The sequence below is a fragment of the Gorilla gorilla genome, chromosome 1 (assembly GCF_029281585.2).
Source record: "Gorilla gorilla gorilla isolate KB3781 chromosome 1, NHGRI_mGorGor1-v2.1_pri, whole genome shotgun sequence".
Classification (NCBI taxonomy): Eukaryota; Metazoa; Chordata; class Mammalia; order Primates; family Hominidae; genus Gorilla; species Gorilla gorilla.
The window spans coordinates 87,179,018-87,201,807 of NC_073224.2; the positions used below are offsets into that span (position 1 = coordinate 87,179,018).

General features: G+C 38.3%; 1 protein-coding gene across 1 annotated transcript in view; it reads left to right on the plus strand.

Annotated features, from left to right (window-relative positions):
* The window catches only part of F5 (coagulation factor V), a 73,436-nt gene that overhangs the window by 4,348 nt on the left and 46,298 nt on the right, over positions 1–22,790 (plus strand). The window contains exons 3-5 of the mRNA XM_004027865.5: positions 9,738–9,860; positions 21,148–21,360; positions 22,616–22,759. Of these exons, the coding sequence (XP_004027914.5) occupies positions 9,738–9,860; positions 21,148–21,360; positions 22,616–22,759 (480 nt within the window). The remainder of the gene's footprint in view (positions 1–9,737; positions 9,861–21,147; positions 21,361–22,615; positions 22,760–22,790) is intronic.

Consider the following 22,790-nt stretch of genomic DNA (forward strand, 5'->3'; position numbering starts at 1 on the left):
GTTTTTAACCTTGATTAAAATAACTAAATAAAACTTCTAAGTGTTTGAATTTTTATTCATTCGTCTAAAAAACTGTTATTGAGTACCTGGTATGGGCTGGGCATTGAAATAGGCATTGTGGATGCAATAGCGGACAAGACAGTCTCATACCTGGGTTCATGGAGATTATGGTCTAGTTTAATGAGCATAGATGTGCCTTCGCAGAATGATGTTTTGCTTCCATTTGGCTCCCTAGATTCATTCAAAGGAACTATGTATGGCTGACTCTTTTGCATCTCTTTCCAGTCTATTCTTCTGTTTATTTAGTGTGATATACACAATAGCCATAATTTTTAAAGAAAATCTCTTCTTTTTTCCTCATCTCTTCCTTTATCAAGAAGACTGGGTTGAATAGGGTTCTAATATCTTAACTATGATACCATATTCCACAGGGATGATAGAGACCATCAAGGGAGAACTTCCTCCAGTTGAACCCCCTTGTCAGTAATTCACCTGTCCCTTTCCCCAATCAGATGAAGACCTGCTGTCTTTCCCAGAATCATCCTAGTCTGTCCTGCCTCTTCTGATCTCCTTTAATCTTCAATATTTAGTCAATGGGAGTCTTCCTTTCAGTTAAAAATCAACAACTAAACCAAAACCAAACCAAACCATGTCCAGTTAACTCCTATCTAGAAAAAGAAAAAAAAAATCTCCCCTTGACCCTGCCTGCCTTTTCCTTTTCTCTCCTTTCCTTCACTACCAGTTTTCTGTATGAGAACTCTGTATCATTCTCTACATTTCTTCACCTATATTCCTTCCCTAATCTGCTTTAGTATGAATAAGTCTACTAAAATTACTCTCACAAAAGGGCACCTAGGACTTGAGGTGCCAGAGCCTATGTTCTTTTACTACTAGACATTACTAGGACATTTAACACTCTTCCTTTCTGAAGCTCTCTCTTTACCTGTTTTTTCTAGTGCCACTTCCCCTAGGTTTTCTCAGACTTCTCTTACCACTCCTGCTCAGTATCCCCGCCAAATATTCTTCCCCAGGGTTCCAATCTCACCCAAAACCAAGGCTTTCACTACTACCTACCCAGAAGCCACTTTCCCTCTGAAGCTACATTGACACCCCCTCAATACCAGCAGAATTAAATCTTCCCTCTTCTATACATCCCCAGTATCTTGAATTAATCCCTACCTTCTAAAGATATTAAGAGGATCAATTGAGTTAATAAGTACAAAGTATTTATAATGATGCTGACACGTAATAGGCACTCAGTAGAAGTTAGCTACATTATTGTTATTGTTGCTGCTATTACTAATCATAACTTAGATCATATATATCATAGTATTATGGATATCTATATATCTATATTTCTCCACTCATTTATATAGTCTTCATATGTGTTCATTTATATATTTATTTAATTTTAAACAGATCTGCATTTAAATATTCTTTTATTTTTAAATAATTGTGTATTGAGGCCAGGCATGGTCGCTCATGCACTTTGGGAGACCAATGCAGATGGATCACTTGAGGTCAGGAGTTCCAGACCAGCCTGGCCCACATGGTGAAACCCCGTCTCTACTGAAAATACAAAAATTAGTTGTGCATGGTGGTGCACGCCTGTAGTCCCAGCTACTCAGGAGGCTGAGACATGAGAATCACTTGAACCCAGGAGGTGGAGGCTGCAGCGAGCTGACATCGCATCACTTCACTCCAACCTGGGTGACAGAGCGAAACTCTATCTCAAAAAAAAAAAAAAAAAGTATATTGAGAACCTACTACATTCTAGGCTCTGGGATAAAGTGAATAAGACATGGACCTTGATTTCCAGGAGCCAATCAGCTATTGGGGATAACCTATGGATAGACAAGCAATGACAGTAGAGTAATAAGGAAGAACTATGATGAGGATTCTGTAGTAGGACATAGGAGACCTATCTCCAGTCTGGTGGTCAGGAAAGTATTTCTATTTCTAGATTGATAGCTGAATAAAGAGTAGGATCTTGGAAAGCCAAGTGGGGAGGCAAGGGGTTGGGTGGTAGATGCATTTTAAACCAAGGCACAGAATGTTTAAAAGTTTGGAGGTGAGAGTATGGTATATTTGTGGAACCATAACTGGATCAGCACAGTTGGACCACAAACTTCAGGGAAGGAATTAACAAGAGATGCAACTAGATGGGGATCAGGGATCCGTGCTAGGCTTTATATTGAGAGGAATAGGGAGTCCCTAAAAGGATTTCAGCAGGAGAAATATTTGTCCTTTAGAAAGATTATTTTGTCCAATTATAGAGAATAGATTGGAGAAAGACCAGTCCAGAGCCAGAGAAAGTAGTCATGGGACTGTTGTATCAATCCAGACAGCAGAGAAGCTGAGATGGAGTCCAAAGATATTTAGGAGCTAAAATTGATTAAACTTGGTGACTCATTAGATGTAGATAATGAGGAAGAAAAGGGAATTGTTATGGACTTCAAGGTTTCTGGTTTGAACAGCAGAATGGATAGGGTGCCATTCAGTGAGAAAGAAAATGTAAGAAAAGGAGATAGTTTGTGAGAGAAGGTGATAAGTATAGATTCGGAGTCTGAGGTGTGTATAGAATATCTACCTAGAGATGTTAAGTGAGCGGACGGATGTAGAAGTTTGGCCCTCAAAAGAGAGATCTGAGCTAGCTGTCAACATTTGGGAGACATCAGAACAAAGATGGCAAATGAAGAATTTAGAGGGTGTGAACTCACCCAGGGAGGATGTGATGAGAAGAGAAGGCTGCAGACAGAGCTCAAAGTAGCAGCAAAGTCCAAGGGATGAGCCAAGAAAGAAAAGTTTACCAAGGAGCTTGAGAAAGCCTGTTCGGGGAGAGGAGAAGAAATCTAGAGAATGTGTTATCCTGGAGGCAAAGGGTCAAATGCTATTAATATAAGGGCCAAAATATGGTCCTTTTGTTATGGAATAGTGGGACAAGACCAGATGGCAGGGTGTTGAGGAGTGAATGGAAGGCGAGGAAACTGAAGCACAAGGGTCTTTGAGATAACTCTTCCCTGAAACTTGGTTCCAGATGGGAGGAGAGACAGGGTAGTTCTAGGGGGGGGGGCACTGAGGAGCTTAAGGACATTTGAGAATTTTATAAAAAGGAATACAGAGACTTAAATATTTAAGGGAAGACTCTATAGAAATGCCATGAAGTCCTTTCCAATAGAAAATGTGGGGATAAAACATCTGAGAGAGAATGATTAATGGAGACTTAGAAGAAGCAGGAAGCATTGGGATTCAAACCTTGGGCTGGCTTGGCCTTAGGTAGAATGGCTACCACCTTCATGGGGGGCCAGGAAAGCAGAGGATAACGTTGCAAATGAAATTAAGTCTGTAGTTATGAGCAGGAAGTTGAAGGATGTCCTGTCCTATATCACAGAGTCTATTCATTTTCATAGCTCCAGCTCCAAGCTTAGCACATACAATAGATACTTAAGAACTATTTAATTAAATTAAATTGTAGGTAGAGGAAGGGAATATAAGGTGGGAAACATACTCATTAGGGCCAGGAAAAGAGGAATGGGGCCGGTATTTGAAGGTGTACCTTTTGTGGCTTTTGCCAAGCTAAGCAAATTGTAATCCCTTTGCTGTGTGAGACATTGTGCTAAATGCCATAAGAGACGGAAAGGACTAATTCCAGGCTGAAGACTTGTAAACAATAAAAAGGCAAGGATAGTTTTTGAAGAAAAGGGTTCTGTGATCAAAGTCCTTTCAGATGATTAAATTTTGTAGTGATTTCCTGATTTAACCTTGTCAGAGGTAGACTCTGACAGTTGGTGAGAACAGTCTCCAATTTATGTGTAAGGCCTTTGCACCTTTCTGTCAACCCCTGTGTATCTCGGAATATATTTGTTTCATGTGAACAAAGGCGTTTCGACATCCATTTTAATGTAATCTCTTCCTGAATGTCCAAAGTTGCTTAACTATGAACGTATGAAGTGCAGGAGTGGTATCTTATTCACCTTTGTATCTCTATAGTAGTTGATACAAGGAGGCAAATCTGGCGTGAAGGAAAAGCCTTTTATTTTGACTGAGAAGATCTGGATTTGAACACTGCCATTAACTATGTGGCCTCTCCCATTCCTCAGACAAGTCCTGTGTTATTTGTACCTTTCCCCTATGTCCTGCTCCACTCATCTGCTGGATATGATTCTAGCTGAGCCCTGAAAAAGTCATGAGCCTCACTCCTGCAGCATGAACTATTGTTGTTGTTAGTTCTTGTAATTGTAGGGGGCTGGGCTGTAGGATTGGAGGTGTGAAGATGCCCATCCAATAAGGTTTGTGGACATTTGGGCAGGTGAGGGAGTACAGCTGGGGTCATTTTTAGGAATTCTGTCTTGGGCTTTAAAATGGCTAGTCTTGGCTGGGCATAGTGGCTCACGACTGTAATCCCAGCACTTTGGGAGGCCAAGGTGGGAGGACTGCTTGAGGCCAGGAGTTTTAGACCAGCCTGGGCAATGTAGTGAGACTCTGTTTCTATTTAAAAAAATACATATATATATATATATATATATTTAAATTAGCCAGGCATGGTGGTACATACCTGTCATTTCAGCTACTGGGGAGGCTAAGGCAAGAGGGTCATTTAGGACAAGAGCATCACTTGAGCCCAGGATTTGGAGGCTGCAGTGAGTTATGATCACACCACTGCACTCCAGCCTGGGTGACAAAATAAGACCTCATCTCTAAATAAATAACTAATTAATTAAATTGGCTAGTTTTGAGTCTGCGTATTTTTCAGGGACAAATTATAAAATGTTTGTCCCTGAAGGAGTTTTGAAATAGCTGCAACAATCACTACCTTGTGTTATGTAATGCATTGTTCACCTAAGAGCAGGGGATTGGATGAGTTGACCTTCTGCAGTCCTTTCCAGTTCCACAACTGCACTAAATTGGGTACATGCTGTGCTGGCTTCCCCAAGCCCTGAAGTAGGCCACTCCTTTCCCCAATCCAGCTTTGGGCACTGAGGAGAGGGTTAGAAGGGTTTTAGGCCATCTGGCTGTTGGAGGAGCTAAAGAGCAGCTTGAAAACCATTTAGCCATGTGTTTTCCTACATGCTTGAAAGTATTTGGTATGCATTTATGAAAACATCCTTTTGTTTTGCCTTAATTCTGAAGAAGCAGGAGGGGAGGTTGAATAAATACTCCAAACTGTCCACTGAAGTAATAGGTCTTATTAGGTTAAATAACTTAGGAGACTTTCTCTGGGCATCTGGTATTTGCAGGCATGTGATGCCAACAAACAAATCAACCAAGCAAGAGAACCATGGCAACTAAATGCGGCACACAATTGGCAGCATAGTCAGCACCCTGTTGGGCTCATTGGCAGCTGCGGTAGGTGGGAATAGTCAGTGGAAACTTCCATCAGGAGCCAAGACAGAGGGTAGCAGCTGGAAGAGGGGGGTCAGTCAGTGGAGTCTGACACGTCAGGAGTCAAAAGAGGTGTAGACATCTGGACTATTCTATAAAGATGGGGGCCTGAGCCTGCCCCGTGGAAGGAATAGGGAGAGCTTTGGCTCAGGAGTCCAGAGATCTGAATTCTGATCCCAGCAATGCTACCAGATCACTGACTGACCTTGGGCAAGTCATCTTTGTCCCCCGATTCCTACCTCCCAGGCTTTGTTAACTAAAATAAGGACTGAACTTTGTGACCTCCACAGTCCTGTGTAAAGCTAACATAAAAACAAACAAAAAGCTTCAGGCACAAGATCAGAATAAACTCCAGGAGTAGGAGTTCAAGGAAAGGAATAGGACAACTGTGGGTGGCAAGACAGGGGTAGGGAAAGATAGGACCTCTGTCCCAGAAATCAGAGTTTACCATTGCTTCTGTAACCAGTTACTGCAAACTTAGTGGCTAAAACAACACAAATTTATTCTTTTATGATTATATTTCTGCAGACCAGAAGTCCAAAATGGGTTTTATTGGGCTAAAATCAAGGTGTTGGCAGAGCTGCATTCCTTCTGGAGGCTCTGGGGGAGAATTGTTTCCTTGTCTTTTCCAGTTACTGGAAGCTGCCTACACTCACGGGCTCATGGCCCCTTCCTCCATCTTCAAAACCAGCTGAGTAGCATCTTCCAAGCTCTTCCTAACTCAGATTCTCCTGCATCCCTCTGATAAGGACCTTTGTGATTACATGGGATCCACCTGGACAGCCCAGAAGAATCTCATCTCAAGATTCTTAATCATAGATACACAGTCCCTTTTGCCATATAAAGTAGAATATTTCCAGGTCCCAGAGATTAGGACGTGGACATCTCAGCAGGGGCACATTATTCTGCCTACTACACCCACCAAACAAAGCCCTCCCACGGTGTCCTCCATCTCAGAGAATGGCACCCTCCTCCACCCAGCTCCCCAAACCAGAACCTCATCAGCCATCCACGGCAACTGATGTCCTTTATTCTCTACCCCACATCCAATCCATCTTCAAGTTCCAACTATTTTATCTCCTAAATACATCACTAATATATTCTCTCCTCATCATCTCATCATAATCTCAGTCACCACCGTCTCTCCTGGATTCTTCTATCTGTTCTCTCAATTGTTCTCTGCTCAGTCTCCTCCGAGATCATCCTCCACAAATGCAGCCAGAGATTTTAAAACCAAAATCTGGTCCATGTTGCACCCCTGATGAAAACTCTTTAATGGCTTCCAGATACTCTTAGGCTAAAGGGAAAACTCTGTGAGGTTTACAAAGCCCTGCATGATGGGACTCTGAGGATGCCTTCGGCTTCACTTTCTGCCCCTTCCTTTCACATACTAAGCTCCACCTCCACACTGGATAACTGTCAGTTCTCTAAAAAGGCCACATTTTCTGGCACCTCAGGGCCTTTGCGCACGCTACTCTCACTTTTTAGAATGTCTTTGGCCATCCTTTTCCTCTCTCCCTTTGGACCTCAGTTAAAGGATTAATTCCTCGGGAAAGGATTCCCCAACTCACCTCCAATTGGACTAGATTCCACTGCCAAATACTCTTCAGAGTATTCCATCCTTTTCTGTCATAATATTTACCATAGGTTTAAATTGAATGTTTTTGTGATCATTTGTTTAAAATCTGTCTTTCCTACTATAAAAGCTTATAAAGTTATAGAACTATAAAAATGTTTGACTTTTATAAACTCTATGAAGGCAGGGAGTGGGTGTATCTATTTTACTCTTTTACGCACCATTGCAATTCTGATGCCTAGGATAATATAGGCACTTGATATTCATTGAATAAATAACGGAATGAATAAAGGAATGAATACAAGGTGGAGGTGTAGTATAAAGAAGTGGCTTAAAAGTCACGATCTAGAGACAGACATATTAAACTTTAAATCATGATGCTGTGTGATATTAGGCAAGATATTTAAACTCTCTGAGGCTCAGTTTCCTCACCTATAAAATGAGGATCTTAATATCTACCTTAAAAACTTGTGAGGATTAATGTAGGGACTTAAAGTGCTTGAGTGTATTAAGGGAAACAGTACAGGAAAGCCCTATTATGATTATCATCACCACTGCAAACAAATGCTGGCTGAACTCCATGAGTGCTGTGACTTCCTTCTCCTGCTTCTAGGACGCCTAATGGCAAGAAGCCAATCCCATGACACTTGTGGATGGCTCAGAAATGACAGTAGTTGATTTCTGTCACTTGTCTGGAATGGGGCTTTTGGTCATAGATTCTCAAGATTTCAAAGACATCAAGATCACCAAGGAGCACACGTTAAAGTCCAGATTCCCAAGTTTCACCTCCAGAACTCAGATTCATTGAGGCTGAGGTGATATTTGGAAATCTGCCTCTTATTAAGACCCTAGGTGATTCTGATGCAGAGACTCCAAGGACTACACTTTGGAAATTCTAGTACAGTCATCCCTTGGTATCCACAGGGTATTGGTTCCAGGACTACTCACAGATACCAAAATTTGCAGATGCTCAAGTCCCTTATATAAAATGTCATAGTATTTGCAATAACCTATGCACATCCTCTCATATACTTTAAATCATCTCTAAATTAGTTATAATACTGAATGCAATGTAAATACTATGTAAATTGCTATTATGTTATAGTTTTATTTGTATTGTTTTTATTGTGTTATTTTTTATTGTTGTTTTTTGAATATTTTTGATCCAAAATTGGTTGACTCCATGGATGTGTAACCATGAATATGAACCATGGTCATGGAGGGCTGACTATATATAATTCCTCAAATTCTGACTCAGCCATCAACTTTTTCCCTAACTCCCCAGACAGAATTTGTGCTTCATCCTCTCTTCTTCTGTAATATATTGCCCATATCTCAGCAGTCGCTCCTATCATACATCTATCTCCAAACTAGCTTGTGAGCTCCTTCAGTACAGGGACTGTATTTGATCCAGGTAGCCAGAAACTTTCTAACACAGTGCCTGGCATGTAGAAAGTAAAACCTCATTCTTGATTTCTGCACCCATAACCTCCTGTCTCTGCTGTGTTCTCCCATTGCAGTAACTAATAACATCATTTACCCAGTTGTTCTGATAAAACACCTTGAGGTCATCCTTGACTTCTGTCTCTCACAAGCCACATGCAATCCATCAGCAAGTCTTGTTTGCCTTACCTACAAAAATGTCCAGAATCCAACCACTACTCATCACATTCTGCTACATGTGCTGGCCCAGTACACTGCAGTCTCTTTCCTATACTGCCTAATCTCTCTGCTTCCATTCTTGTCCCTACACAGACTATTCTCTACACAGCAGCTATGATGAACTTTTTGTTTTAGGATGAACTTTTAATATACGTTATACTATGTCTCTGCTGTACAAAGTGGTTTTTCATTTTACTTAGAAATGCTCCATTTCACTTAGACGAGGCGTGGTGGCTCACGCCTGTAATCCCAGCACTTTGGGAGGCTGAGGCGGGTGTATCACCTGAGGTCAGGAGTTTGAGACCAGCCTGGCCAACATGGTGAAAAGTCATCTCTACTAAAAATACAAAAATTAGCTGGGTGTGGTGGTGCATGCCTGCAATCCCAGCTACTTGGGAGGTTGAGGTAGGAGAATTGCTTGAACCCAGGAGGCAGAGGTTGCAGTGGGTCCTGAGATTGCACCACTGCACTCCAGCCTAGGAGACAGAGCGAGACTCCATCTCAAAAAAAAAAATGCTCCAGTAATGTCTCATTTCACTTAGAAGAAAATTCAAGTTCTTACCATAGCCCATAGGGCCTCCCTTGTTCTGCATACCTACCATCCACCTCATCTCTTCTTTCTTCCCATACTGTTTTTCTTACTGTTCCTTAGATACATCAAGACTACTCCTGCCTCAGAGCCAGAGAGCTGTGTGATTTGGTTCCTCAATTCATCTAGGTCTCTGAGCACACCCATGTTAGAGAAATCTAAAGTAACTACCCTCTCGCATCACCCTCTGTAATTGAAATGAACATCTTTCTTAAGCAAAGAAAGTTATTGCTAAGGAATGACAGTGGGTCAAAGTGGGCAAGACTTTGTCAGAACTATTTCTCCTACTCTGTTGACTTCTTTTGGGTCCAGGACAAGTGTTTCTACCATTCTATTGTGATCTGTGTACATGTAATGTTGAGTTAATGAGCTGCTAAAACCTTCTAGATTGAAAATAAGCGAGTCAGCCTCAGGACCAGGAGGAATGGTAGCAATCACTCTTGGTATCATCTGTTTGTTTTTCTTGCTTAGCAACTCTGCCTTTGATGACCCTGAATACAGACATAGTTTAAATATTTGTTTTCACAGGACTTCTTGGGCCTACTTTATATGCTGAAGTCGGAGACATCATAAAAGTTCACTTTAAAAATAAGGCAGATAAGCCCTTGAGCATCCATCCTCAAGGAATTAGGTACAGTAAATTATCAGAAGGTAAGATAAATCTAATATTTTTCTGAAAAGGGAAAATGTCTAAGTCTTTAATACCAGCACCAACATTTAAAACTATACTGTTAACCACGTGTTGTTAGGGAAATCTCTTGCAACTGGTAATTATAAAAATTGTTGCTGTTGTAAGTTTTGAGAGAAGAAAAGGAAAAGGTTTTGGAGTCCTCTAGACCTGCATTTTTCACTGGGTTCTTACTCTTTAATGTTTGGGAGGGCAAGTTATCTAATTTCTCTGAATTCTCATATGTTCATCTTAAAATGGGAATAATAATACATACATTGAAAGATGGTTTAAGGCGGGGGTCAGTAAATTTTTCTGTAAAGGGCCAGATAGTAAGTTTGTTTGGCTTTGCAGGCCATAAGATCTCTGTTGCAAGTACTCAACTCTGCCTTTTAGTACAAAAGCAGCCATAGACGATACTTATTTTTTTGGCTTTGGTTACAGATGCCAGAACTAATTAACTTTATTACCGTATTCTTTCCCTCAAGTCATACACCAGAGTAAGACCGCCTCTGACAATACAATTTTATTTACAAAAACAGGAAATTGGTTGGGTTTGGCCCATGAGCCACTGACATAGTGACATAGAACTAGCCTGATATAGGCTTCCTGGCACATAGATGACACTCAATAAGTGGTATTTGGTGGTGAGACTAGAAGCATTAATAGTATTAGACTTTTGGACAGAGTGAAGTGGTTAAGAAAGTAAGCTTTAAAGGCAGACAAGTTAAAATTCTAGCTTTATCATTTCTGATTCTATGACTTTAGCATCTCTGAGCCTCAGTTTTCTCATCTATAAAATGGAAATGATTATAACCACCCATAAGATTGCCTGAAATTTTAATGAGATCACTTAGGTAGAGTACTAAACATGGTTCCTGGGATCAGATAAGCTCTCTATAAATAATGATGACAATGATGGCAATAATCACAAAGATAATAGTCATGCAAGTTATTGTATCAGCCGCTGAATAGTAAGTACCTGATGTTAATATGGTTCTAATTATCCCATTACGCTGATGTTCAGATCATTGTAAGCATAGTAGAGTTCCATCAGGCACTGGCATAAAAAAATTGTGTCCATATTATAATAATTGTTGGTATGATAACATTTTAAAATAATTTCAGACTTTTCATGGTTCACAAATATCTTTCCTTCTCCTACATGTTCCAGCCATCATACCTTTGAGAGAATAATTGAGTAGGAGGGTGGTTTACGTGCAGGTTTTAGAACTAGACTAATAAGTGCAAATCCTGGCTCAGTGACTTTTATGAAGTTATTTAACCTCTGTGTGCCTCATCTTTCTCATCTGTAAAATGGTAATAATAATCATGTCTCTGTCATACAGGTTTGTTGTTGTGAAATCTTAGAATAATGACTGGCATATAACAGATAATAAATATTAGCCATGATAGTAAAGATAATTCTTCAATTAAAATGTGTTCAAATAATTTAGTATTTATCTTAAAACTTGTTAGTTTCAGAAAAAATCAGAAAGTAATTTTTAAATTTATTATTTTCTATATAAACTGTTGTCAAACTCATACCCACTAAGGTATAAGTGACTGATAATAGGTCAATGAACTACCTTCCTTAGGAGTACTTGCATTAGCACTTAATCTTTGGCTTGAGGAAAAACAATGAAGCATTAACTGTGGCACTGAGATTTCTTCTAAAGTGAATTTGGCAAGACTCTGGGTGAGGTAGTGGGAACAGGAGTTTCTCCTATGTTCTTAAAATCATACAGTGACATAGTGAACAACCACTTCACCTACTTATGAGGCTTCTAGACGACTGCATCAGAAGTTCAGCAATGTAAAGAAGAAGGGGGAGAAACCTCAAAATATCAAAATGTCACATGCAGGTTTCATTTCAAATAAGGGAGGAGGTAAGAATTGTAGACTTTGGACCCTACCTGGGCTGTTTGCACAGTGAATGAACTTTGCAACACTATCCCTCTTCCTTTACTGTTTATTTGTCCCTACATTCCCTACAGCCAGCAATTATTTATGAGAAATTGCTTAAAATGCTCCCACAACTTTCACTAGAGACATGATTATTGGCATATAATATTGCCTCTGGTCGTATGAATCTAAGAAAGGTAAATACATATTGGTAGGGAAAGTAAAATTTTACCTTGGAAATGAGATGCAAATCTAGTAAGCAGATAGTATCTTTTATGGTAAAAGACAAGCCTTCTAAATTGATTTTATTATGCCCTCTGTATTAAAATAAAACATCTCCTCCTCCATGTCTGACACTCACCCTCACCTATAGCCTCCCTCTGTGGTTTGAGCTATTTTTTTAGGAGTGGGGATAAACTAACTGCATGCTGAGCCAGTTACATGAGAATCCAGATTCTTCTATCTCAGAGGTAGATATATGAGAGATAGGTGGTAGGGGGTTAAGGTAGTATTACACCGGCTTGAGAAACCACAACAGAACATAAGACAACTCTGGATAACCCTTTTTGACAGAATGGACAAACGGTGATTTGTAAAAATGCTTGTAAGGACATTTCCTTTAATAATGTATTTAATAAGACTGTCTTAGATCAGGGAATAAAGTATCTGCAACTGTAACTAATCACTTAAAAACTGTCACTAAAGGGTTTCAATTTGAGGTTAAATTTTCAGAAACTCTGTAACTAGCATGCATCAAATTGACTTCAATGCTGCACCTTTGAGCAAAGTTTGTTGTTCAGTAAAATTTTCAAAGTCGTTTTGGTCAATTACCCTTAAAAAGCTTGTTTCATGGAGAATTTAATATTATTCTTTTCTTTTAGTTATATTCTCATATTTTAAATATATGAGTTGCATATGAATGTAATGTCACAAAATTAGTTCTATAATATATAGCCATCTGCTGGTAAGCCAGCTCTCCAAATAAAACACGTTTTCTGCCAGACATTGTTCGTTGTATCTAAGTGTTGCCAAATTCTCTATACAAAAATTTGCTCTTCTAGATTTTTCCAAAACATTCCAATGCTTGACTTAATGTAGGTGATTACATTTTTTCACTTCTCATCTGAATATTTTGGCCTTATGTAGAGACTTCCTTGAGTATATGATAAACACCTGAAACAAACTATAATGGCTATAGTTTGTATATTTAATAAATCACAAAAATGTGGATCCCTTTTCCAAAGAGACTTGCAAGTCCTGTGCAATGAAATCAGCTCTTTATAAAACATCAGCATTGATTCGCCCATTGCCTATATTATAGCTTCTAAAAGAATATTCTGAATCTTTGAATGCACTGAAGCATTCACTAAGTTTATTAACTTAGGAGAGGAAAAGAGTTGTTCACAAAAATAAGTAACAAGGGAAGAGTTACTGAGTGAGCACCCTAATGGGTAACCAAAAAGGCTCTTTATGTAACTTCACTTTCCCAAAGCTTGTATGCACCGTTTTTCATTTTTAAAAAATACTGAGAGCCTTTGGCAAGTAATTAGTACATCATGACAAGAATAAATACAATACAAAGCTGACTATCGACTGAGCAGGAAATGAACAGAACTGAGTAAATATAAATGAAGAGCTACCCTTGTGTAAAGATTTTATTCCAGCAAGCAGCTGAACAAGGACTTCTTGTGCTCTAGCACAATAGTTGTCCCTGTCCATTTCTCTTCTTTTCAGTTTAGAGCTTAATTTTTTTATTTTGATTACAAAGTCAAAATCACATTCACCAAAACTGCATCTTACAAATGCTTCCTCTTAATAGCTGTTTGTATGTTATACTTTATATTAATGTATGTTGCAAAATCAAAGATACAACAAACCTGTTTTATTCTAGACTAAAGGTAAAACAATTTGAAGTGAAAAGAATAAAAGCATTAATAAAATTACACCCCAATTATCTCATTAGCCGTCCTCACTCAGTGTAATTATAGAATATATCCTATGTACAAGTCTATATCATTCACTGTTTCAAGATGCTCATAATTCGACTTTTAGTAGTATACTAAACTTAATTAACATCATTCATTTAATTATTTGAAATTCATCTTATATTTAACTGACAGGCGAATGTGAAATTCTGAGTAATTTAGTTTGATCAATTAGACATTAATTTGTGTGACTAGAGTAACGTTTCATTAGCTATCTCAAAATATCATGTACACAAGTATATACAATAATTTTTTAAGCCCAGTGTGTGTTAAAATAAATCTAGGTGTGAAACATTGATTGTTTACAGATACGTTCAATATTGTTAGAAAATCAGTCACCCTGCTATACCTAGCACAAGTGTTATAGCATCTTAGGCAATTTTTAGATACTTACATTGGTTGGTTCTCATTCCAGATTGACAGTGTGTTCTAATTGTAGCCCTAGAAGAAATCTAGAGGTCAAACCTATCACAATTAAGGCACCAACATGTACCCTAGAGTTAACTAGGCAGAGCCCCTCAGGGGCCCAGGCCCTGTCTTCTTTACATTTGTACTCTGGCATTTAGCGCAGAGCCTGGAACCTAGTGGATGATGATGGTCATGACCATGATGATATTAGTCATTACTGAACTAAACTGAGGGACTGAGGACTGATTAGAAAGTAGGAACTATGCATTATTTTTCCCTTGCTTTAAAATTATTGATTTTGCTGATAATTTTGAGCAGGTACTTTGTCTTACTTATTACCAAAAAAAAAAAAAGTACTTTTACCAAAAAAGTCTTATTTACTTTCATCGCCTTTGGAATAGATACATCACTACAATGGATTGGAAGTTTGTGTCCTCCAAAAATTCACATACTGAAATCTAACCTCCAGTGTGATGGCATTAGTAGGTGGGGCCTTTGGGAGATTTTTAGGTAATGAGGATGGAGCCCTCATGATGAGATTAGTGCCCTTATAAAAGGGACCCTCTCACTCACCCTCTTTCTACCATGTGAGGATACAAGGAGAAGATGGCAGTCTACAACCTGGAAGAGACCCTGCACCAGAACCCAACCATGCTGGCACCCTGATTTTAAACTTCCAGCCTCCAGAACTGTGAGGAAGAAGTGTCCGTTGTTTATAAGCCACTCAGTCCAGGGTACTTTGTTAACAGCAACCCAAACTAAGAAAATCACCAATTTCTATCTTACTCACATGTGTTACCAGAACTCAAGCACACTTAAGATCTATCTTATCTAAAGTAGAACATAAAGGAAAGAGGCTGTATTAATTGCAACATGACTGGGAAAGAAAATACTTAACCAAAATGTGAACATGTATTCCCACAGGCTATCAGAGCATTTGTTAGGAGCCAGAAATTTTACAAATATTTTCCAGTCTTCATAACCCATCAAAAAGGATAAAGTTATCTCTAGAAAAAGGATTATATTATCTTAAATTATAAATGAAAAAACTGAGGTTAAAGGGACTTCAAGAAACCTTCCCAAGTTCCCACAGTTAGCAAATGATACAACCACCAAGATATTTCAACTCTGACCCTGAAGTTCAAGTGCTTTCTCCCACTATCTAGCAGAAAAAAGTATCGTTAACCATATAATCTCACAAATACTGAATTACAAATGGCGATGAGTGCTGTCAAAAACCAACAACAAACAAACAGGTATCACAATCAGAGATCAAGAAGGGTGTAAGATGATATTTGATCTGACATCTGAAGAATGAGCACACATTTACCCAGAAAAAGAAAGGGAGGAAGAACTTCAAAAGTTATCTCCTACCCTGCAAAGAATATAATGTTTTGCCCTTAGGGGAGCTTGTGAAGGCAGTGGAAAGAATATCATTTTCTACTATAGAAACCCCATGTGATGTTTTAACAGTTGAAACAGTGGAAGCTGCCTGTCCAGAAACATCATTTTTCAACTTTATGAGGCCATGTAGCAAGAAGCATTGAAGAAGGGCTGTCATGCTTGATTCAAGATAGATAGTGCAGTTCATCATCTAGCCATGCTAATTTCAGTTAATACACAAGTTCTGACCTGAGAGGGCAACTCTCCTTATCAGTCCTGTTTGTGCTTTGTTACCAAAGCTCTTTTGTAATCTTTCACAGATAATGCTTCCTGCTTATTAGTGGAGACTTTCTCCATAAACTTTTTTTCTTTTATAGACTAGAATTATGTTATAACTTACAGGAAGTGACTTAAGCTTTTATCATTTCTCATCTCTTGACAGTTTTATTATCAAAGTGAAAGTACAGCCTAGAGTAAATATTAGTTATTAGTGTCAAGCTATCCTTTGGGGTGTGTTGGGGGAAGACACAACAAAGTCCACTTTATGCTAGTGCAAAGTTCACAAACTCAGATGCCTATAGTAGCCAGATAAGTATTTCAGTGAACAAAATTGGTCCAGTAAGGACTGATAATCAGAAAGCAGAAAAGGGCAGCTAAGATCCAGATCCAACAAAATTCTGTGCAGGAGTTTGGTCCTGTTGTTAACCAGATCTCCAGGTTTTTGTTTTTTAAAGAGAAACCAGTAATCCAAATTCTTATATAATTTCTCCGGATGTTTAATGTTGGCATTTAATCTATTTTAACATTACGCAATCATAACAGCACACAGCCATGAGCTTTGACTTGTTGACCTAGGCTGTAGCCCATAGGACCTTAAATTTTAGGAGTTTAATAAATATTCACTGAGCATCTTCTTCATGTTCATGTTCCACACTTCTCTAGGTACCTATGGAAGGCACCAGAGACACTAAGACAAATACAATCCAGCACTTTTCCTTGAGGAACTCACACTTGGGTGACCAAAATGTGCAGGACACAAATACTTATGATCTAGTAGAAGAAAATGAATTAGTCATATAATCTCACAGGCATTTAATTACAAATTGTGATGGGTGCTGTAAAAGAAAAAAATGTGTATCAGAATTGGAGATAAAGGTAGAAGTGAATAGATATTCAAAGTGATGTCTGAATGATGAGCACATATTTATCAAAAGGAAGAAGGGAGGAAGAGCACTCTAGGCAGAGGGAATGGCATCTGCAAAGACCCTGAGGTAGGACAGAACTTGGATGTCTGGGGAACTGACAGGGGACCCAAGGGACAAGGAGCCCATAGTAAACAAGAGAAAAGACATATGATAAGACTGAAGAGAGTAGAGATAAATCATACATGGACTTGTGGTCCACGTTAAGGACTTTATGCAAGAAGTAAATCTAGATATACCTACTCAACTTATGGTTTCCATGCTCAGAACCTCATGAGATACATTGCAGGTCACTGTAGTACCTGAATCCTTCATTGCTATTGAATGGATGTGCTTTATTTTCCACTCTCACCTGGAGAATCCAAACGTATGCTGATGCCATGCAAACTCATGCAAAGAGTTTTGAGTGGAATAGATTTTCCACAGTTGGGATGGGGAAAGGTACAATTAAAGAAGGGAAGCTGACATTGCTGTAATGTAAAAAAATATTTTATATGGAAATTTAGCATCTCAGACTTTGGCTTCAGAACATAAGGAACCAGATTTACCCTTTTTCTCAACAACTAGACAGGCAGACAAAACATATAAAACAGAAGTTTTCAGACATCAAATGACAGACAACTCAAGACAGTAAAAGAAGAGTAACAAACCAGGTGTGCCCTATGAGCACCTAAGCTTACTGCTTGAAGAGTGTTTCCAGGGAAAAGCACAAGCAGGGAGAACCCAGACAGAGTCTCTATGGGTTGAGGAAACAGAGTTTGGACTTCAGAGAAGCTCAAGTGGCTAGAATTTGTGATTTTAGGGCAGAGTCCTGCAGAGGACAGTATAATCACAGAGAAAGAGCTCTAGAGAATCTACAGAGAGGTTTTGTCAAGTTGAATACTGATCTGCACATACGTGTGAGGAAAGTACTGAGGGTAAGAAAAATGTCACTTGAAAGGAACAGGTGGAACAGTCCCTGGACCTTACTCAGGGCTGGTAATCGTTTATGTTCCTACCATCAAACATAGAAAGACCTCCTAATAAATGAGCACTGGATAGAATTGTCAGAAGGATTTAGAAACAGTGGGTGGATAAAATTAGACTACAGGCTGCTGAGGAGGCAACAGAATAAAAAATAAGATTTGAAAGAATCAAGTTGATTTCAAGTATCTTAACTGTGAATAAAACTCAATACTAGTTAACAAGAATGCAACAAACAACAATGTAAATTCACAATGTTAATAAAAATAAACAAGCATTAGAAGAAGCAGAAAGAGATGACTCATAACCAAGAAAAAACTCAACAGATTGAGAAGTGAAAGAGAGAATAGAAGCAGCAGGCGGAGACAGTAAGACAGCTATCATAAATCTTCTCAGTATGTTCCAGAAAGCAGAGAAAAGCATGAGCATGATGAAGATAGAGAATATAAATATGCATACACAGAACTTCTGTAGATGAATACAATTGTTGACATGAAAAGTAAAAAATAAAGCATAAAATAAAGGTAAAAAATAAAGGATAAAAAATTATATATTATAAACTGAAGGACACCACTAATACAACAAACACTGGATGAAATTAATAGCACATTAGACACTGTGAAAGGAAATAGTAGAAAATATTAATACATTGCAATAGAAACTGCAAAGTGAAATACAGAGATTAAAAAGGCTGAAGAAAGTGAACAGAGCATCAGTGAACTGTGGGACAATATCAAGTGATCTAACATATGTGTAATTGGATCCCAGAAGTAGCAGGAACAGAAAAAGTATTTGAAGAAATAATGACTGAAAAATTCCCAAATGTAATGTAAACTACAAACCAACAGATTCAAGAGGTTTGACAAAACTAAGAAGAAGGAACATGAAGAAAACCACACCAAGCCACATCACAATCAAGTTGCTGGAAACCAGTGATAAAGAGAAAATATTGGAAGCAGTGAGAGATAAAAACACACACCACATACAGGGGAACAAAACCAAGAAATGATAGCAGACTTATCGTTAGAAACTATGCACACCAGAAGACAATTAGGGACATCTTTAAAGTGTTGGGAGGGTAGAAGATAGGGGAATCTGTCTGTTTAGTATTCTATACCAAGTCAAAAAGTCTTTTTTAAATGAAGGCAAAATAAAGAGTGTTTTAGACATACAAATGCAGAAAGAATTTCTCACTAACAGAGCAGAAAAAAATGTTAAAGGAACTCCTTTAGATAGAAGAAATATTATGTCAGAGAGACATTTAGATTCATAAGAAGGAATGAAAAGTTCCAGAAGTTGATAAATATAGAGAAATTTTTTCCTCATTTTAATCTATTAAAAAGGCAATTGATTATCTAAATGTTAAAGCAAAATAGTAACAATTTATTGTGGGGTATATTATGTATATATAAATAAAATATATGACAATAGCACAAAGGCTGGGAGGGAAGAAATGGAAATATATTATTGCAAGGTTCTTACAAGTGAAATAGTATAATATTATTTGAAGGAAGTTTGTGACAAGTTAAAAATGTACTATATATTGTAAATGGAAGGGCACCACTAAGAAAACAAAGCTAAGAAGGCAACAATGGAGATTAAACATCACTAACTATACTCTCAATCCAAAAGAAAACAGAAAGGAAGGGGAAAAGGAATAAAGACCAGACAGACAAATAGAAAATAAATATAAAGATGGCAGTTTTAAATTCAACCATATCATCAATTACATTAAAAGTAAATGGAAAGAACACTACAATTAAGAAACAAATAAGATTGAATAAAAAGCAATGCTAAACTGTATGCAGAATTTAAGAAATCCACTTTAATGAGAGAGACAAAGATAGGTAAAAAATAAAGGATAGAAAATTATATACCATACCAGCTAACACTAATCCAACACAAAAGGGTGTGTAATGATGATTCCATTGATATGACATTACAGAAAAGCCAAATTATAGTGAAATAAAGCAGATTAGTGGTTGTCTGGGCCCGGAGGGCATTGGCTACAAATGGCATGAGGAAATGTTTTGGAATGATGGAACTCTTCTCTATCTTGATTGGAACTATAGCTATAAGACTGGGTAATTATTTTTATCAAAGCTCAGCAAATATTATACTTAAAAGTGGTAAATGTTATTATATGCAAATTATACCTCAATGAGGATAATGAAAGGAAGAGAGGGAAGGAGGGTGGGGAATAGGGAAGGAAGAAGACAAAGGAAGAAAGGAGAAAAGAAAAGAAACTAGGAAAGGAAAAAGAAAAGAAAAGGAAGAGAAAGGAAGGGGAGGGGAAGGATTAATCATTTCAGTTTTCAAAAAGTGTAGTTGCTTCAGTAAGAGTAGTTTTATTGGCCTTTTACCCCATCATGTAAAACATTTCAGGCTTTTTTTCCCAGATCCTTGTTGTCTGCCTACATCCACACTGATGTTCTCACCTTCTTCTCTTAAAGAATTTATCAAGTTATTGTACCAAACAAAAATAACTGCATCCCAAAGAGAAATTCTGTCACCAGCTGATGATAGGGAATCTTTCACCTAATTAAATGAGGAATTCCTCAGGCAGAGGAAACTGTTCATTCCACTTGGCTATCTATGGCACTCACCTCTCCCCTTCCTGACCTCACTTGCTCCATTTTATTATTGAAAACCTCACCCAACCCTCTACACTTCTTTTAATATTGAGTATCTCAGTTCCTTCTCTTCAATAAGGAAGACCAATTTCTTCATCCTCTCCCTCTCCTATCAGTAGGGAAAGTCCAGTATACATGGAGGTGTTAATGATGTGTCTTTGGGTGCACAAAGTACAAAGTAAGACATCTAAGTTTCAGGGGATGGACACATTTCATATTCATACAGACAACCAGCCTGCATAGGGGAGTTAGAAGCTGTGGCTCTGGGGGAAAAAATTGAGATAATCAGATGGCTAAGATGAAATAAAGAGATAAAACAAAGCTGAGGATCACAGCAGTTGGAAAGAAGATCTGAAATAGCAAAACAAAACAATATATAAACAGCTCTGACTATCCTCCCATCTCATGTTAATAGGCTAAGTATGTCTTATTAAACACCACAAAGAAGATATCACCCATTCTTATATTCTGAGATGGTTTACTAATCAAAGGCAATTTAATTCTCTGATTATATTTAAATAATAATTGTTCAGGTACCCTGGAAAATTAACTTGCTAAACTTTAATTTACAAATAACATTTGTTATTCTTAAGATCACCATGTTATCAAAGCCTTTGTAACTACATGAGCATAGAAATGGGCATATGTGAATCTTTCCAAATAATAAAAGTTCACTATTGAAGGACATATGCATCTCCAGAGAGCTCATCTTAGCTATCCCCAGATTTGAGAGTGGTGAAAACGCAATCCTCAGAAACTGCCCACATGTCTTGATGGCTGTTACTCCTCCAGGTGCTTCTTACCTTGACCACACATTCCCTGCGGAGAAGATGGACGACGCTGTGGCTCCAGGCCGAGAATACACCTATGAATGGAGTATCAGTGAGGACAGTGGACCCACCCATGATGACCCTCCATGCCTCACACACATCTATTACTCCCATGAAAATCTCATCGAGGATTTCAACTCTGGGCTGATTGGGCCCCTGCTTATCTGTAAAAAAGGTAAGAACACCCCCACCAAAAGATTCAACAACTAAATGTTGGAATGGTCAGGAGTTCTGTCATGGGACAAAGCTTGGGAGCATCTTGGTAACTTCTTGTACATCAAGCAGAGGAAGACGGCACACAGACCAGATCATTGTTTGACAAGAGAAAAAAACACCTGCTATTTCAGGGTGTGGATCCACCTCTGTTTCTTCTCATTCCTCCTTCATCTCAGTCCTTAAGGTTCTCCCAGGCAAATTCCTGTTTGAGAGTATGTTCTGATGTCATGCTTGTATGATCTGTAACATTTACCTCAAGGCCAAAGTCTTTTAGAAAGTATACAGTAGCCTATACTCTACTGAAAGAGCTCTTGGAAAGAACTTTGGCTAACATATTTGACATATCTGAGGTTTGGGCTGGTAATTTGTTCTATAAACACATGAAATGCCAGCTTCCTTTCTTACAAACAAGTTGAAAACTTTGGGTGGTAGGTTTCAAACACACTCAAGTGACTTTACAAGAACTTTTATTGGCTGGGCTTCTTAGGAGCAAGCTTGGATTTTCATTTTATCCCATGAGAATCCAGCCCATCTTTCATTAAAACAAACAACCACAGTGAGCTACAGCATGGGAAATAACGTGATGGACTCACCATCTGCCTATACACACACTCAGACCATACCTACATACATGCCCAATGTATTTACTCATTATACAAATACTTTTTTTCCATTTCCTGGTATATATAAGATACTGTGATGGTACTGAAAAAAACCTTAAAACTTACAAAAGACTCTTCTTGCATTTTACCATCAGCAGCATGTTTTTCTCATAGTGAGAATGGATTAATGCTGATACTTCCACCCAATTATCTAATGCCCCCTTTCATATACAAATAAGATGACAGCATTAAACTTGGGGCATGATGCTTTTACCAACTGAGCTAACGTATCTATATACTCTTCTATTGAGACTGGAGGAAATGGATACTTGTACAGAGTCTTGAGAGTCACCAAATGTTTTCTTCCCAAGCTGGATGAAATAAAGCCTGTTCCCCAAAGCAAGAAGGTATCAAAGAAGACAGTGTGGCACCAGATTTTAAATAACCCTAGAACCATTATTACTTGATAAATGTGCTATTTTAAAAAATAAGAATTTCTTCAAGTTGAAATCATTATGGTTGATTGCTTGCCCTAAACTCTTTGCTATCCAGGAAAGCTAATGAGTGTCTTCTATCTGCAGTGCTACTGGAAACATGTCTTTCCTTTCATAGGGACCCTAACTGAGGATGGGACACAGAAGACGTTTGACAAGCAAATCGTGCTACTATTTGCTGTGTTTGATGAAAGCAAGAGCTGGAGCCAGTCATCATCCCTAATGTACACAGTCAATGGATATGTGAATGGGACAATGCCAGGTAACACGAGGGCTGTGTACCATTAAACAAC